At 37.0% G+C, this 17,606-nt stretch overlaps 1 protein-coding gene across 1 annotated transcript in view; it reads left to right on the forward strand.

The window, feature by feature from the left end:
* The window catches only part of MYOF (myoferlin), a 75,276-nt gene that overhangs the window by 18,347 nt on the left and 39,323 nt on the right, over window positions 1-17,606 (forward strand). The window contains exons 5-18 of the mRNA XM_075154715.1: window positions 1,237-1,345; window positions 2,660-2,744; window positions 5,605-5,765; window positions 6,267-6,395; window positions 7,889-7,951; window positions 8,064-8,114; window positions 9,702-9,732; window positions 10,206-10,321; window positions 11,530-11,656; window positions 12,952-13,055; window positions 13,984-14,052; window positions 14,172-14,215; window positions 14,646-14,728; window positions 16,808-16,846. Coding sequence (XP_075010816.1) covers window positions 1,237-1,345; window positions 2,660-2,744; window positions 5,605-5,765; window positions 6,267-6,395; window positions 7,889-7,951; window positions 8,064-8,114; window positions 9,702-9,732; window positions 10,206-10,321; window positions 11,530-11,656; window positions 12,952-13,055; window positions 13,984-14,052; window positions 14,172-14,215; window positions 14,646-14,728; window positions 16,808-16,846 — 1,211 coding nt within the window. The remainder of the gene's footprint in view (window positions 1-1,236; window positions 1,346-2,659; window positions 2,745-5,604; window positions 5,766-6,266; window positions 6,396-7,888; window positions 7,952-8,063; window positions 8,115-9,701; window positions 9,733-10,205; window positions 10,322-11,529; window positions 11,657-12,951; window positions 13,056-13,983; window positions 14,053-14,171; window positions 14,216-14,645; window positions 14,729-16,807; window positions 16,847-17,606) is intronic.

Below are 17,606 nucleotides of genomic sequence, written 5' to 3' on the forward strand. Positions count from 1 at the left end.
AAGTGTATTTGTTTTTTGTGCACAGCTAAACGAAAGTTGTAATGTGTAATACCTGGAATGTATATTTGCGGGAGATGAATGTTTTATACTCACCTATCCTAATGTACTTTGCAAAAAGTAAATTATGTTCTCATGACATAGCACCTGAGAGTAGCTATAATAATGCTCTTGCATCCTTAGCTTCTCCATGAAAAAGCACTGTAATCTATTCAAAGGGACCTCAGTTAAGTTCTCCACGTACAGATCTTTTTTCTGCTTTGGCAGAAAAGCTGGTATATTGTTTGTAAAACACGTTCTTTGTAATATTTACAGGGTGAAATTATGTTGGGGTTTTTTCATTGGCAAAAATCTCAGTTATTCCAATAATCCTGTTACTATAGGAGTAAACTGTTACTATACGATGGGAATGAAATACAGTGCCAGAAATCATGAGACCAATGCCACACTGTTAGAAACTCTCCCTAAAAGAAGTTTCTTGGGTTAAAAGTGCATGCAGTTTTCACTTTTTTGAAGAGGATGGGGGTGACAGATGCAGTCCCAAAGTAGGCAGAAGTAGCTCAGGGAAGTCTACCACATAATGTCAGATATCCTGGGGAGCTTTCTTTGGTAAGCCTCTCTAGAGCCATATCAAAACATTCTGAGAATTTAGAGGCAAGGAGATGAACCTATTCCAAAATGAAGAATATGGGCAAGAAGATTAATTTTGTGAAGCCTCTAGTAAGCACATCGATTGCCTTTGTTCTCTTTCATTGTTTTCATTACAGAGATGTGTGTATGTCTTTTTGTGTCTCTTTCTGTGTAGTACAACAGCTGTCATATCTAGCTTTTATACATTACTTCTCATCTGAGAGTTTGCAAAGCTATATAGGGAAGGAAAGTATTACATCCTTTAGTCTACCAGTGAGAAAACAAGTGACGTGGCTGTTGAAAGTTATACAGAAGATTATTTTCAAAAATACACATAAAATTTATTTACATTTAGGTTTTTAACCTCTTTTAGGTTAAAGCTGTGTCCTCTGTAAAGAACACCAGCACATTTATGTGCAGTGAAACAGAAAACACAAATTAGCAGTACACAATCATTAGGTAACATTTGCAATGATCTTTTGTTGTGTCTTGGGTTTTCAAGTCACAGCTGGAGTTATTTGGTTGACTAACAAACACTAGCAAAAAACAAAAGGGAACTTCTGTTTGATGTATACTTGCATTCTAATAATGATTTTTACTTCATTTCAGATTAATTGGCAGTGCATCCATAGCACTTAAGGATCTTGTAGGTAACCAGAGCAGATCTTTTCCCTTCAAACTCATACCTCTGCTAAATGAAAGGGGACAAGAAACTGGAGTGAGTGGCTTACATTTCTTTATTTTACTGTATTCTTGATCAAAATGCTCCAGCAACAGGGCTAATAGTGAAACAAAAATATTTTCAAGTTATTTTTACTTTATAATTTAAATGCTTGGAATTTTGTACCAAAAACTCCAGACAGAGGAAATTTATAAGATATAATTACGTCTATACCATCTGAGTGTATTTAATATCTTTTAAGTTAGATAAATTGTTTTCTGTGTGTGTATTATGTATTTCTATATATATGTTATAAATATTGTGGGCCACAGCGTATGCAAGAAAATCAGCCTGATGTTGAAAAAGAGCATTTTCCTAAGTACCAGATGGAGTTCCCATATGCACTTTTTTGCTGTATTCTTTCTAATATGGACCTGTGTCATAGCACTGATTCTAGAAAGCACATAATCATGAACTTGTTCACTGCCAGCTCAGTTCAGAAAGTTACATAAGAACTTGCTTAACTGGGTTTAGCATGTGTTTAAATTTAACAGAGTTATTAGCTGGTTATTAACTTAGTTATTAATTAAGTAGTTTCTAGAACTGGGACCTTACTGTGTTTGTGCAGTCTAGCTGCTAAGGCCCTTCATGTTGCATTCTAGTACACTTAATAATAAGAGGCTTTAAGGGTAATTTCAGTATCTCATCAGCTGTAGTTTAATATCATGGTTTGTTGGTCACAGGGTTGGGCTTTTTTTGCTGACGACTCATGTTACTGTGGCAACTAGGAATAACAATGGTTTGTTCAATAATCCAAAACCACAGAAAAGCACAAAAAAGACAATTCTGTAATTAGAATGGAAAATGACATAGTGTTTTTCTTCCAGGATGGAGGTATGAACAAGCAATTAGAAGAGCCAGATAGGAAGTTTTACTTATGGTTCAGACTTGTTATGTTGTTGATCAGATAGCGTTATTTCTCACTGCCTTTGTTTTTCCATCTGCAAATTTAGGATGTCACCTAGTCTGCCATAAATATTGTGGAACTAAATGAATTAACATTTGTAGAACATCGTATATACTTGTATTGTGCCAGATTTTTCTAAATATAAACACAGTGATTCCATTTGTTAGATACTATTTTAGAGCCTATTCCATTAGATGCAAATTGTGTAATCTTTATTGTTTGAATGTATATATAGCTTAATAACAGTTTATTAAGTTACTAATAGCTGAAATTTTATTATCAGCTGTGCTGTGGCTAGGAATAGTTAACTGTTCATGTACAGTGTTAGAACAACTTACTGCTTTAAATCAATTGTTGTGAATACTCTGTGCTACATAAAAAAACCCACGTGTATTTCTCTATAGGCAACAATTGATTTGGTAGTAGGATATGAGCCACCAGCTGGACCTCCAAATCCAAATGATCCAGGAGGGACCAATACACAAGAAGGTATTTCAGTCTTTTCTCAGAACATTATTGTTAAAAGATCATAGAGATATTTAAGATCAGGCAAGAAAGTGATTCAACAGCACTGTTCATCAGAAAAAATGTAACCAGAAGCAAGCATGTCAAGACTGCCAGATAGTGATTTTAAAGAAATTAAGGATGATTCAGAAGTACAGCTAGGAACAAAATTGGCATTTCCTGACATAAAATGGTTTTTAGCATCCTTTTTTCGGTGCAAACAGGTTACAAAAGAATGATGTTGCTTAAAAGCTTTTCAAAATGGCTTTTGTTTAGAAAAGAAAGGTTTTTGAATGCTCAAAGAAACAGCAGTTATCTGCTGTAATGCTAGGGCTAACCAACGAAGCAGGGAAGTCATATTTTTGGAAAAATGTATTATATTACTTTCATAGAATCATTAAGGTTGGAAAAGACCTCTAAGATCATCGAGTCCAACCGTCAACCCAATACCACTATAGCCACTACACCATGTCCCTAAGCGCCTCATCTACACGTCTTTTAAATACCTCCAGGGATGGGGACTCCACCACTTCCCTGGGCAGCCTGTTCCAAGGCCTGACCACTCTTTCAGTAAAGAAATTTCTCCTAATGTCCAGCCTAAACCTCCCTTGGCGCAACTTGAGGCCGTTTCCTCTCGTCCTATCGCTTGTTACTTGGGAGAAGAGACCAACCCCCACCTCGCTACAACCTCCTTTCAGGTAGTTGTAGAGCGCGATGAGGTCTCCCCTCAGCCTCCTCTTCTCCAGGCTAAACAGTCCCAGTTCCCTCAGCCGCTCCTCATAAGGCTTGTGCTCCAGGCCCTTCACCAGCTTCGTTGCCCTTCTCTGGACACGCTCCAGCACCTCAATGTCCTTCTTGTAGTGCAGGGCCCAAAACTGAACACAGTATTCGAGGTGCGGCCTCACCAGTGCCGAGTACAGGGGCACGATCACCTCCCTACTCCTGCTGGCCACACTATTTCTGATACAGGCCAGGATGCCGTTGGCCTTCTTGCCCACCTGAGCACACTGCCGGCTCATGTTCAGCCGGCTGTCACCAGCACCCCCAGGTCCTTTTCCTCTGGGCAGCTTTCCAGCCACTCTTCCCCCAGCCTGTAGTGTTGCCTGGGGTTGTTGTGGCCGAAGTGCAGGACCCGGCACTTGGCCTTGTTGAACCTCATGCAGTTGGCCTCGGCCCATCGATCCAGCCTGTCCAGGTCCCTCTGCAGAGCCTTCCTACCCTCGAGCAGATCAACACTCCCGCCCAGCTTGGTGTCGTCTGCAAACTTACTGAGGGAGCACTCGATCCCCTCGTCCAGATCGTTGATAAAGATATTGACCAGCACCGGCCCCAGTACTGAGCCCTGGGGAACACCGCTCGTGACCGGCTGCCAACTGGATTTAACTCCGTTGACCGCAACTCTCTGGGCCCGGCCGTCCAGCCAGTTTTTTACCCAGCAAAGAGTGCACCTGTCTAGGCCGTGAGCCGCCAGCTTCTCTAGGAGAATGCTGCGGGAGACAGTGTCAAAGGCTTTACTGAAGTCCAGGTAGGCCACATCCACTGCCTTTCCCTCATCCACTAGGCGGGTCACCTGGTCATAGAAGGAGATCAGGTTGGTCAAACAGGACCTGCCTTCCATGAACCTGTGCTGGCTGGGCCTGATCCCCTGGTTGTCCCAGACATGGCTCGTGAGCTCGTGAGGTAATACAGGTAAAATAAAACATGGCAGGTTTTTAGCTAGTATCCAGCAACTGCATGAAAATTATTTCAGTGCAAATTATCAAACACCTTAGTTAATTATTGTAAATACCTATTTCCCTGAAATGAAATCACCTCTCCACCTGAGATTGCTACAGCTCAGTTTCAGAAATTAAAAATTAAGTGCTAAGTCAGTGTGTGTAATCAATCAGTTGCATGGATCCATCCAGGCAGATGGATTTTGAGAGATGTTAAGGAGGTGGGGTCTTCAGGTTATAAAATACACGGTATGTCAATCTCTGTGTTTTTATATGTCTCTTACAAGGATCACTGAGGACTTCATTATGCAAAGTGATCATCACCCTGTGTTGGCAAACTAATTCATAAAGTTAACAAACATTCTGTTAATGCTAAACATCAGAGACACAGCTTGTTCTTCCTGTAGATTTTACTACAGTCACTGTCCTTCAGTTAAGAAAAGAAGCTGGAAACACAAGGGAGTGACACACTTTTGTGGTCTAGATATTTATGGAACCTGTTTTGCAATACTGGAATCTCACTGTATGATCCAGTATTGTAGTGTCATGTGGTTGCAGAACAGTCTTCCACAGAGGTATTGTGATTTCAGAACTGTAAAAGAGGCTTACTAAGAAACTTCAACTTATTCCACAGTTAAATGCTGTGGAGGAGGTTTCAGAGTTTTATTTTGGATGGCAAACCCTAAATGTCTTCGTGTTTTCAAGATTCTGAAGTAAAAACCAATGCTGTGCTATAGCCTAGTCCTGCTGCCGGGAAACAGCTTCAACTCAAGTAAAATTAATCAATTCTGGTGTATTGTGAACTAGCCTGGTGATGATTACAGCTGAACTGTACTTTGCTAAAACTTTAATGGGTTGGTTCAAAAAAGTGTATGGGAATTGTATTAGATACTCTGCATCCTGAAGAGGGACAGATCTACAGTTAGTTTGGTTAGGATATAAATTTGTTCTTAAGCAGGCTAAAATGTCTAGCTTTCAAGAAGAGTTGGAAGCATGTGGTTAGCAAAAAAATTGTTGAAATGAGATAATAAGACTATTTCAGTGGAACTCTTCGATATCAGACTCTTACTCCTGTAACTTTAACATCAAGCTATTTGTTTATTAATTGCACTGTTTTTTTACTGTATGAGATGGAGATGATGATGGAGGTTATGAGGATGGCTTGGATGGTCCAGTTGGTGGTATCACACCAACAGTTCCAAGTGGCACGAAGGAAGCCCAGCTAGCTAAACGCATCACCAAAGGAAAGAAAACACGGAGAATCCTTTCTAACAAACCGCAAGATTTCCAGGTAATAGAGTTGTTAAATGTTGCATGTTCCCTTTTTCTGTCTGGCTCCTTTGACGTAGCCTGAGCATAATTTGTCAGATTGTGCGAATCTAATGCACTGTAGAGACAATTGGCCTCTTCATTTGAAAGCCTGTATTTCAAAAGTATTCTTCAAATTTGCCTGTTACAGAGATGTCCAATTTTGTAAAGTTCTGACTGAAATCTAGATGAACCTTATTTATTGTATAGTTGTATAGATTTCAAACTACAATAGCAGGTTTATAAATAAATAGTAAAAGCAAGTCAAAAAAATTTTACTGAAATACTTATCCCCAACTTGTCTTGTAAAAATCAAGTAAAATTATACTTGCTATCACAATTAAGTTTGAAAAGTCTCTCCAGTCCATATCTGCCAGCTACTTCAGGTGTTGGCTAACTTTTTTGGTGGTATAGTGAGAAATTGTTGTTACCAGGATGATAGATAATATAGGAGATGAATTAATACAATTTTTTTTTTTTCCAGATTCGTGTTAGAGTCATTGAAGGTCGTCAGTTGCCTGGAAATAACATAAAACCAGTAGTCAAAGTTCATGTTTGTGGTCAGACACACCGAACAAGAATCAAAAGAGGAAACAACCCATATTTTGATGAAGTGAGTGGCGTAAGAACACTGTAGCTGAAATGTTGATGCTACCAAATGTAGAAAAACAGTTATTACAGCTTTCATTATGATCAATGAATAAGAATTTGCTAACATTTAAGGGTAATTATGGCTAATATGCATTTTGCAGTTCCCAGGCCCTTTCTTTACGTATTCACATCACTAAACACATCTCTGTCGCTGGCAGTCTTAGCAGATAAAGCTCTCTTGAAGGAACTCAAACTTCAGCTGAGACATACGCAAGATGTTCTTTGATACAGTGGGCCATGTGACATAATAATTACTTTGAATAGTTATGTGCAGGTTATAAAATCACAGAAAAATTAATTAGGAATCATTGTAGACCTCTATGGGGTGTGCAGACAAGCTTTCAGTGCAAGGCTTTGGGTCAATAAGACTGCCACACAGAATCTGGAAATGTCATTGCCTTGCTACCCATGGTTTGTAAAAGCACAACTAGATTTCTTTGTCCAGACAGGGATCTGTACATCAAACACACTGAAATATAGGAGAGAATTCAAAGCCATATAGGGGATGCAAGAATGATCCCATGTCTGGAAGACTCATGTTGCAACGCTTAAGCTCAATAGAGAGAATGCTGAGGGGTAACTCATTATCTGGACATGTGTGGAAAATTCAGAAGATTTTGGAACTGGGTGGCAAGCATGTTTAACACATGCAGGCAAAACCAAGGAAGTTATAAAACTTTGAGACTTGAACTAAGCTGTAGGTAGGAGTCAAGATTTATGAAGCAGTGGTAAAAAGCGGGAAGGACGAAAGCCAGTTGCACCTTCTATTGAATCAATTCCTAGGCATTCTCAGTATCCAGATTAGGCTAAAAATGGAATAGGAGGGACCATTTTATGTACCTTTCCCTTTTGTTGGATAAAATACTGACTGGAGTATAGCTGAGCTCAAAAACCAAACTTAGTGTGGTCTAATAGTATATGCATTAATAAAACAAATAAGCTAATAAATAGTATATTTATTTTCATGCTGTCAAACTATCAGATTTATTCCTGTGGCCTTGAATTTCAAAGATGCAAATCATTACAATCATTATCATCACTAGCCCTAAACAAGACCTTTTTGACAGCTACAACAGAGATGGCTAGACCAGGATTGAATGTCCTGGAAAATGAACAACCTTTATAATTCCCAAAGTTGTTCCCCTGAGGAAAATGTGAAGTGCAGAGCAAGGAGCAAGGGCAGTGCTGAAAGTTTGCAGCACAGCTATGCCTACTGCATTCATTCAAATGGAAGTCGTGACTGTCTTTTGTCTATTTTGTACTAAGTTTATTTATTAAATTTAGTTTTTTATTTTGTGCTAAATTATCATATAATGTGTCCAGCAAGGAGCAGGGTAAAAGTACTGTAGCAGGCATGCTTCACAAGCCTCTTAAAAGAATGTTTTTGCATTTTCTGTTACGATTTATGTGTTTGTCATTTTGAGACAGGTTTTTTGTTTGTTTTTACTTTAACAGATATTTTTCTACAATGTCCACATGACTCCTTTAGAATTGCTTGATGAAACAGTTAGCATTCGGGTAAGAAAAGATGGTGGATGTTCAAAAGGCAGCTGGATGCATATAGCATTGTCTGGCCATTTCACTATTATGTTTAGGAACATTCCTGTTTCATGCTTGTCTGTCTTTTTAGGTGTATGATTCTTATTCTCTACGAGCAGACTGTCTAATGGGAGAATTTAAGGTGGGTATGAAACAACTTCCATATCTTGACTAAATTAAATAAAATGAGAGAAATTTTTTAAGTACTTGTTTTAAATGTTTAAATTTATACTACTTCAACATGGGGCCAAAGAATTACCTGATGATGTCTTGCTTCTCATGCTAGAGACTATGTGCTCAAAGCACTAGTAAACAGTTTTCTTATTTGAGTAGAGGATTATTGTTAAAGAAAATTGTATGTTTTATATACCAAGTTCTATAACTTGCATCCAAGAGAAAAAAATATTTACCAAAAGGTAAATTTTTTCCTCAAAAGGTATCAGGGTGATTATTTGGTATGAGGTAGGGTTTGAAGAGATAATTTTATTAGGTAGCTAATAGGCAGAACAGTGATATGTATGGCGGCATAAAGATACACATTCTAAAGTGATGTGGAAAGGTGTTCCTTTGGTCAAAAGTTTGTTGAGTAAAAGAGGTGGTGGAAAAGTCCCTTAAAGTAATTTCTGTGGTTCTGATGATATTAGTGAGATTGTCTTTATTTGTATTTGCTATGGTCAATATTGGGAGGTAGACAACTGCCTGTTGAAGGTATTCCTAAAACAATACAGAAAAAGAATTCACATGACAATTGTAATGGCTATTATAACATTTCCAGTATCAGTGTTGGCCGTATTTTCTGTTTGCTTATTTTGTACTGCGTAAATTCAGTAGGTCTCTAGACCAGTTTTTCACAAAAATATGCAAGTGTGGAGGAGTGCTCTTCTCTAAGTGAAGCAGTTTCTGCCACAAAGCTGGTTGCTTTTGCTTCTCACTGCTTATTATCTATGTAATTTCTAGTGATTCAGACAGTGGTATATTGCTCTGTGGAGGATTGATCATTCACTAAGCACGTGACAGCATGTCATTCAACTGCTTTCTGTTCCTGCAGGCACACATTCCAGGAGAAAACCCCAAGGGTAATTCTCTCTAGAAAATCACCCTTTCGGACTTTATCTGCAAGGAATACTAGCCCCAATGGCCATGAGCAAACATACTTACATTCCTGAACATGTTTGAAATCTGATACAATGAATACAGTCGTGGTATATGTGCAGTCTTGTCCAGATTTGACACAGTGGGGGGAAAAATTGCCCATCATCTTCATAAAAGAAAAAGGAAATTATTCATTAAAAAAACAAGCTTCATTTCTGGAACTGAAGGATGAGATATTGAGCAGGAAATAGAAACAGAAGAGTTCTGAAAAGCCTGTCTGAACATAAAATAGTAGGGGAATATAGGGAATTCAAGAAGCAAAAGCTAGCCCCATCTTCTGTCTCTGATAAATGAAAAAGCTGGGGATCTGGGGAAAGAAGAAAGTAACCACAGCTGTTAGTTCTAATACATCTTTTCTTGCATTTTCTTCTTGGCTGCTGTATCCATTCAAAATCCCTCATTTGTCAGTGTAAGGCATTTTCTGTTTCTCCTCCCCAGATTATGCTATGTAAACTTTCTTTTGTTTGTGACAAGAAAACAATGTATTAGTACTCAATGAGAAACTTGAGGGGAGTTGCCCTAGCATTCTTCTGTGTTGGTATTTCTTCAGAGGTAATGCCTTTGATCTTTATTTCAGATTGATGTTGGCTATGTTTATGACGAGCCTGGTAAGTAACAGTTACTTCAGACCTTTTTCCCTAGCCTGAAACTTGAAATTGAAGACCTTCATTAAATTTCTAAAGTAAAAGAAGAAAGTTAATGGAAAGTTATTTGAGATTGCTGCTTTAAGTATTAACTTTAAAAAATCCAACAATATATAACTCCTTTCAGTGGTTTCAAGATGAACTACAAGCACCTAAAATTTGGATATTAGTTTTGGTATCACAAACCTAAAATATGAAAATAATGCAAAAATATTTGATAATTATGACCCTGAATTAGTATGCCACAACATTTTAACACCACTGGATTATTTGTTTTGAATGGCACTATTGAGACCTGTGTAGGACAGAATAAATTTTTAAAATAATTAGTTTTAGGATAAAGCATGCTTTTGGAACAGTTGAATTTGATTTTATGATTTCTGCCATTTTGTAATGCATATTACTGGGGGTGGGTGGTGGTGTTTGTTTTATTTTAGGCCATGCAATCATGAGAAAATGGCTATTGCTGAGTGATCCTGAAGATACAAATTCAGGAGCTAAAGGCTATATGAAAGTCAGCATGTTTGTCCTGGGAACTGGAGATGAGCCACCAGTAAGTTTCATTTATATGTCCTTCTTCCCCTCTCCACCCCACGGATTTTTATTCATGCCCCCCTGACATTTTTGAATACTGTATAATTCACTCTGTGAGCAATACTTAAAAGTAAGACAAGATTTACAAGTTGTTTCAAGGGCATCCAGTACCAAGTGGCTAATTCAAAGCTTATTTTGTTATCTTGTCCAATTAAGCAACCTCTGGACCAGCTCTGAGTGTGTTGATCTACCATTTGTAGACATGTCTTCACATCCTGGAAGAAGTAGAGATGTGTTAGCCTGGTATTGCATACAAGCTAAAATATAATTCTCCTTAGCATATCTAATCAGGCTGAGCAACATATTGATACCAGTTCCAGGACTAAGTCAGGAATGTCTCCACTACTACATAATGTAGACAAGCTCATAGAGTACCAGAAAGCTCCAAATATTTGCCAGGTGAAAATGAATAATTACGAGTTAGGCAGAAGTAATTTGATGCATATGAAAGCAGTAGATAGTTTTAATAATCCAATCCTTAACTGTCTGCTGTTCTGTCAAGGTAGAAACAGGCACTCTGTGTGATGTTTTTCTTACTTGACCATTGTCTGTAGTTTAAGTTCTGCTGTTCTTCCTGCCTGAGATTTTTGCATACTGCTACTCCTTAGTTAAATATATTATGGTTCTCAGAATCATGGAAGATCTCCTTATTCCATATTAACTCTTCCTTTCTGCTATCCTCATGATTCTTGAAATCACAAGGATATGTCTAATTATTTGTGGTGAAATCTTTTATTTAGTATTTATTTTTAAAGGAGGAAGCAGTAAGTTCTGGTAAATTGTATCAGAGTTGTATGCATTTTCTAATTGCAGTAAGATGCCTTATCACAATATTCATCTTGACATGAGTATGAAAATTACATGACGTTGGCATTGTACAAGTGCCAAAATCATCATCATCTGATGACGATGATTTTAAAAGTGTGATTATAATGGGTTCCTGCAATTGAGTACTTTAGAGATAAAAATGTAAGTAAAATGGTTTAGGTAGAATTAATTTTTGTGGCTTGGTAATTTGACAAAATCTCGTTCTTTATAATGAAATTGACAACAGTCTTCTATCTGAAAAGTATTGTGGGCACCAGTTTAAGTAATCACCTTAATTCTGTACATTACTCTGTCTTTTCTTATATACTAGATACTATGTACCGCTGTATCTCCCAACAGGTTGAAAAAAGGGAAAGAGATAATGAAAGCGATGATGTAGAGAGCAATCTGTTATTACCTGCTGGAATTGCACTTCGATGGGTTACTTTCCTTCTCAAAATCTACAGAGCTGAGGACATTCCGCAAAGTACGTAGCTTCTTAGTACTTGTCCATTGGTGTATTTGATTACCGTTAGAAATATTTGTGTTAGTTGTACAGAAACATTCCTTGAATGTAAAACATCTTGAGTGTTTTACATTGTTACTTGAGCCAATGATTCTGTGATGGCTTAAGTAGCCCGTTTCAATTCCTTTGGTAATGCTCAGTAAGTCTACTTAATGCTTGTAATGGATAATTTAGTATGCTACCCATTAGATTAGTAATGTTCATCTGTTGCTGAGTGGGCCACACAGCTTCTGGTAGTGGAAAAGGGTCATCTTCATTAGCCCTTCTCCAATCACAGAAGTTACATGCAAGTAACTAACATTCAAGTACAGTTGATCTGCAGATAAGCTCGATGTTATGTGCATGTCTAGCTCAATATACAGTGCATGTGTCAACTTCCTGTAGGATCCCAATCCCTGCCCGCTTTCGAGAGGTAATCAGACAGCTGGTTCCCTGCAGCCCTCTTTTCCAAGGCCATTTAGATCCTAGTAGATAAGTAGTACTGCTGATGGCCCCCTGCACCTTCCTCTTCCCAGCAATCCATTAATTCTTCTTCATAGGGGCTCATAGCTGCAGCTATTTTGCAATGGGGGAAAGGCCACAGGACTGCTGAAATCAGTCAGCTGATGCTGTGATGGCCAAGGCAGTCTGTATTGCCAGCAACCTGCTCCTGAGTGGCCACAGGAAATAAGTAACTAGGAACTGGCTGTATCCCAGAAAGCTGCATGCAGTTTCTGGGCTATAAATTGAGCACCATAAGCTTAAATAAACAGCCTTGGAGGACAGGGGAGCTTGTAAGCAGTTTGACCTTAATTTGTTTAGTGAGATTTTACTTGTGTCAACCCTATATTGCTGAGACAAAGGCTATTTCTCTCATTATATGTGTTTTCTGATAGAATATGGGTGGCTTTTTATCCCTTCTTAGCCTAATTTCTTACCTATATCTGTGACAACAAATTACAATGTCTACAGGTACATGCATAATTTTTCTTCAAATACAACCATGCCTCTAAACTCAGGAGCACATCAGCACTCCTTATGATGTTTCAAAAATTTATATTCTTGAAATTGCTCTTAAGCCTAAATTCTCCATTTCTACCAGCAACACTGTTCAGAATTTTATTTATCAGATTAGACTTCACCCTACCTATACCTGTAAGCTGGTTGATTTCGGCGGGATTGCTATGGGCAATTTATTATTTAGGCTGAATAAATAAATAAAATAAAATAATAATAAAAAAGCATAAACCTTAATTTCTTCTTTGACACCTCTCCAGTGGATGATGCTTTTGCACAGACTGTCAAGGAAATATTTGGAGGAGAAGCGGACAAGAAAAACCTGGTAGATCCATTTGTAGAAGTTTCTTTTGCGGGGAAAAAGGTAATTTAGTAAATATCTGAATCTTTGCATTCTAATCATAGTCCTGAGAACAGATTTCATATGCCAATATACATTTTTAAGTTTACTGAAATTATGGAAATAAACAAGCATTAGCCCTAAAGTTCACTTCGTAAAATGAGGACAAACTACAAGGTACATTAGAATGGGTGTAAAGCTGATGACTAATAAAAGGAATGTATGATTAACTGCTAGGAACTGATGCATGCCAGATTGCTTGCCTACCGATTGTTCCTGATTGCTTTTTGTAACTGATGGTACAGATCTTTCTGGACAGGTTAACAGTATTTGTACATTTTATTACTAATGTGTTCCTTAGAATACCAAATTTGAGCTGAAGCACGATTTCACAACCTATATTCATTGCTGGCCAATCTTTTCCTTTTTCTAAGAAGAAAAATGTCAGTCCTTTATTATGTTATATAGTTAGGTTGCCACGCCCAATAATGTAGTGGATCTTCAGTAGACATGACTGTAGCAAATAACGTAGGCTCTCTCATAGAATATATTCTTCACCTACTCTAAAATCTGCATAAAGCAAGCTGGAATCAAGTCATTCCTTTGTCTCATTTCTCTGCTCTGATAAAAGAGATCAGTACTAGTGTGAAAGCACATTAAATTGTAGCTAGTGGAAATAACAAGCTTTTTTCCTGTAGGGTAACTCTAGTGTCAGGTTTAAACACTGTTTCAAAATTTTCTTTTCCCTCCAATAGTCATTAATGTTGCATATGCAGATCAGTTTAGCAGTATTTACCAATTGAAAACTAATGGCTCATTGCAGCATAAAGCACTTGGAATTCATCATTAACTACTACCCCTCATCTTACCAAACAGGATATGATAGCTAATATATGCTTTTTTTGTCTGTTTTATCTTTGATGTGCTGTATAGTTGATTTCCTTTTTTGCAGGTTTGCACAAATATAATTGAGAAAAATGCTAATCCAGAGTGGAATCAAATAATTTATCTTCAAATCAAGGTCAGATTTTTTTTCTTGTTTCTGTAGAAAACAGCCATGCTTTTGGAATTTAGGGCATTAACACTACAGAGGTGAAATAAGTAATGGGTTACTTTATTTTAATTGTGTTTTTTTTTCAGTTTCCCTCGATGTGTGAGAAAATAAAACTTGCAGTTGTTGACTGGTGAGTTACGACTTTTAATCGAAGTACTAGACAAGGTAAATTATATTAAGTGAAGAAAAGTCTGGTTCTATAGATGTCAGATATTTTTACAGTCTATGAGGGTATTTAAGCAAGTGTTTAAGTATCTTCCTTTATGGTTTCTTTACAAGAGACCTGATTAGTGTAACATGGGAGTATTGTTAATTTTGTGCAGTGAGCACTGAGCACTATCACTATTTAGGTGATAGTGTAAAAGTCAGGTGACTTCTTCATGATATAGCCCACTTTTGTAACTAGCCATTCCTATCTGTGTTAGTAATATTAAAGCATTCCACGTGATATAAAATGTATGTACAGTGTCTTGGAGTGCATTTAGTCACTGGTAGCTTGTTTCCATGTAGGACGACCAGCATTATATTTAAATAAAATCTTTCTTTTTTTCTTTTTGTAGGGATCGTCTTACAAAAAATGATGTAGTAGGAACAACATATTTAAGTCTCTCAAAAATTGCTTCTTCTGGAGGAGAAGTTGAAGGTAATCGATTGAGCAGTATGTAACTTCCTATCTTCTCCTGTGTTATGAGGAATAGCAAAGATCAGTGTTCTAAGAAAGTATATTCAGTGTTCTGTTATATATATAAAGTTAATTAATTAATTAAATTTGTGAGTACTTTCCCCAATTCAGAAAACTATGTGATATCACCATCTATCATGAGTAAGAAATTTACTAAGATACTTAATAAGACATTTAATTTAAAAACAATCCAGAGTCACTGTTTCAGAATCACTACTTCATTGGGCACTAGTAGACAAGACTACTTTTGCCACCTTATAAGCATGTCTGTTATTTCTCCGGGAAGAGAACCTAAAAGCTGGGGAATGTTCCTGAGTAGTTAGCCTACAGGAACCATCTAGAACCACCTGCTCATTTCCTGTATACTACTAGGCTGCTTTCAGATGCTGGGGAAACTTGGATCAGTCTCTGCTCTGATCCGTAGTTTACTAGAAATGGGCACTGCATCTCATTGCACGAGTGCTCCAAATTGCTACTTAGTAACCCTTATTTTAGTATCTTCAACGAATGAAGATTTTAATTGTAATGGTATGATCGCAGACAAGTAACTTACAGGCTTCAATGGTGACTGGATAAGTAATTTCATAAAAACTAAAAACCAAAACTGATTAACTGCAAGAAAACAAATTTAGTTAGGCAGGATATGAAGTCCCTAACATGTTGTTCCCATTGGACAATAAAACTCTTCTTTACAGTACTACCAGAAACATTTTTTGTGCCAAGATTTTGGGAAATACTAAAAAAAAAAATCCTGTTACATTTATGTTCTAATATAATTTTGTGATTATTTATTATTTCTTTGTGATCTATATCTATAATCTTATCTTCTTTTTATAGCAAGATCTTTCATACAGTTGATCCAGCTCCATGACAAGGATTCTGTGCTAATTTGCCAGAAAAAACATTTTATCTTTTTTATGAACATATCATGGCATATTAGTTGTCCATACAGAATTGTAAAGTTCATGGCTAAACAGACTTAACATTTATTTATCTGACTATCTATACTAGTGTCATGGTTTGAAGGACACTGGCTCAAAACCATTTCCACCATTGCCACAATAAGAAGCTAAATTACTATTTTTTCTGTTGTGTTTATGAAATCTGTATGATACGTACTTGTCTGAGACAGACCAGTTTGTCGTTAAGTTGGTAGCTATGTCAGGAGCTTAAAAACAAAATTAGTGACTCCAATCCTGTAGTGACTTGAGCCAAGTATTTATCTTATCAGATGGAACGGTATTTTCAGTCACATAACTTCAAGCTTATAACCCAGTCCTCTTAGAAGTACTGCTGTTGAAGTAAGACTTTGTGCAAACATTCTTTTCATATATCCCACACACAACCAGAGGCAAAAGAAAGGGTTACAGAAAAAGACAATGGGAAATCAAAGACAGAAGGGCTGGGCTGTTGGGGAAAATTCAGTTGTGGAGAGATCACTTGTACCACATAAGTGTGTAACTTGAACTGCTGCTGAGTCACAGCTCATTTATACTTCAAACCCAGGCACTTAGTAAGTGAGAAAATCTTACTTGGATTTTCTCTCTATTGAGGTACTGACACTGGAAGAGCCTTTTCCATGTAAAATCACAGATTATCTTCCCTTGAGGTCAATGCCATGCTTGATGCCTGTTCTGGCTTCTCAAGGTTTGGGAAACTGAACTAGTCTATGGCCTTCAGTAAATAAAGATGTCCTAATGGGCCCTGAAATGTAGTGGTTTTCTTAAATGTTCTTAAGATTTTTAAATAATTTTAAAAATGAAATTTTATTTTGTGGGGAGGAGAACTATACAAAGCTGAAACAGAAGCATCAAAACAATATATTTTGTCAGCTATATGCTTTTTTCTTTTTCCTTTGGAATTTGTACAGGAAGAGCAATACCTTCATATTTTAATCAGGAAGCAAAATTCTAGCCCACATGAACTTTATTTTTTCTCAGGCCTTCCACTTTATTTTAAAAGCAGATTGCTTTGTGATGTATTTGTTTTTAAAATGCTATTGTCACTTGTCATGTAACTTCTTCTCTTTTCATAATCTAGAATTTTCATCTTCGGGAACAGGGGCTTCATCATATGAAGGTTTATATCTTTGTCTGCTACTGATTTTGCTTTCCGTTGCCCAAACTGAGAAGTATTGCCTATGAAAACCCATCATCTTAAAAAATATTTTTTAATATTACTTGTCTAAAAGACTTCACCATTATGATTAAAGAGTATCAAACATAACTAACTGTATAAAACAGTTTTGGCACTGGAACTGGCTTGAAAATGTTTCTGTTTGGCTGGTGCTTCAAGCTGTGTTTTAGAGTTCAGCATGCAGTTGCTTCAATTATAAAGTGCTTAGTCTAACAATGGCCTGCAATTTTTAACTTAACTATGAGATCGCAACTGTATTTGCAGCTGCAGAGCCCTGCAGAAGTAAATAACTGCCTAAAATAATTAGTGGCTGTTGTGCTTATGCTTAGCTAGCTATATAAATAAAGTCTGAAAAATGAAATCTGATTCTGTTAAAACCTGGAGAGACAGCTTTTTACATAACTGTCTAGGTTGACATCCAGTTTTGAAAGACTTCGTAGTAATTAATTATATAGTGAGAAATAAATACAATTGGAGTGCAGCTGAAAGGTAACAAACATTCATCTGCACAAATACTTCATTTACTATCTTTCTTTCTTAATAAAGTAATATTAATTTAAAGGCTGAAATAATTTTTTTGAATTGCTTTCTGTAATATGTGATCATCAGCCTTCTAAATGTAGACAATTGAATTTTAAATGTAAACAAATACAAAAAATATTCTTTTTATTCCAGGTTTGGAGGGAGGGGATGTGTTTGGTTT

This window comes from Calonectris borealis, chromosome 7, assembly GCF_964195595.1.
Source record: "Calonectris borealis chromosome 7, bCalBor7.hap1.2, whole genome shotgun sequence".
NCBI lineage: Eukaryota > Metazoa > Chordata > Aves > Procellariiformes > Procellariidae > Calonectris > Calonectris borealis.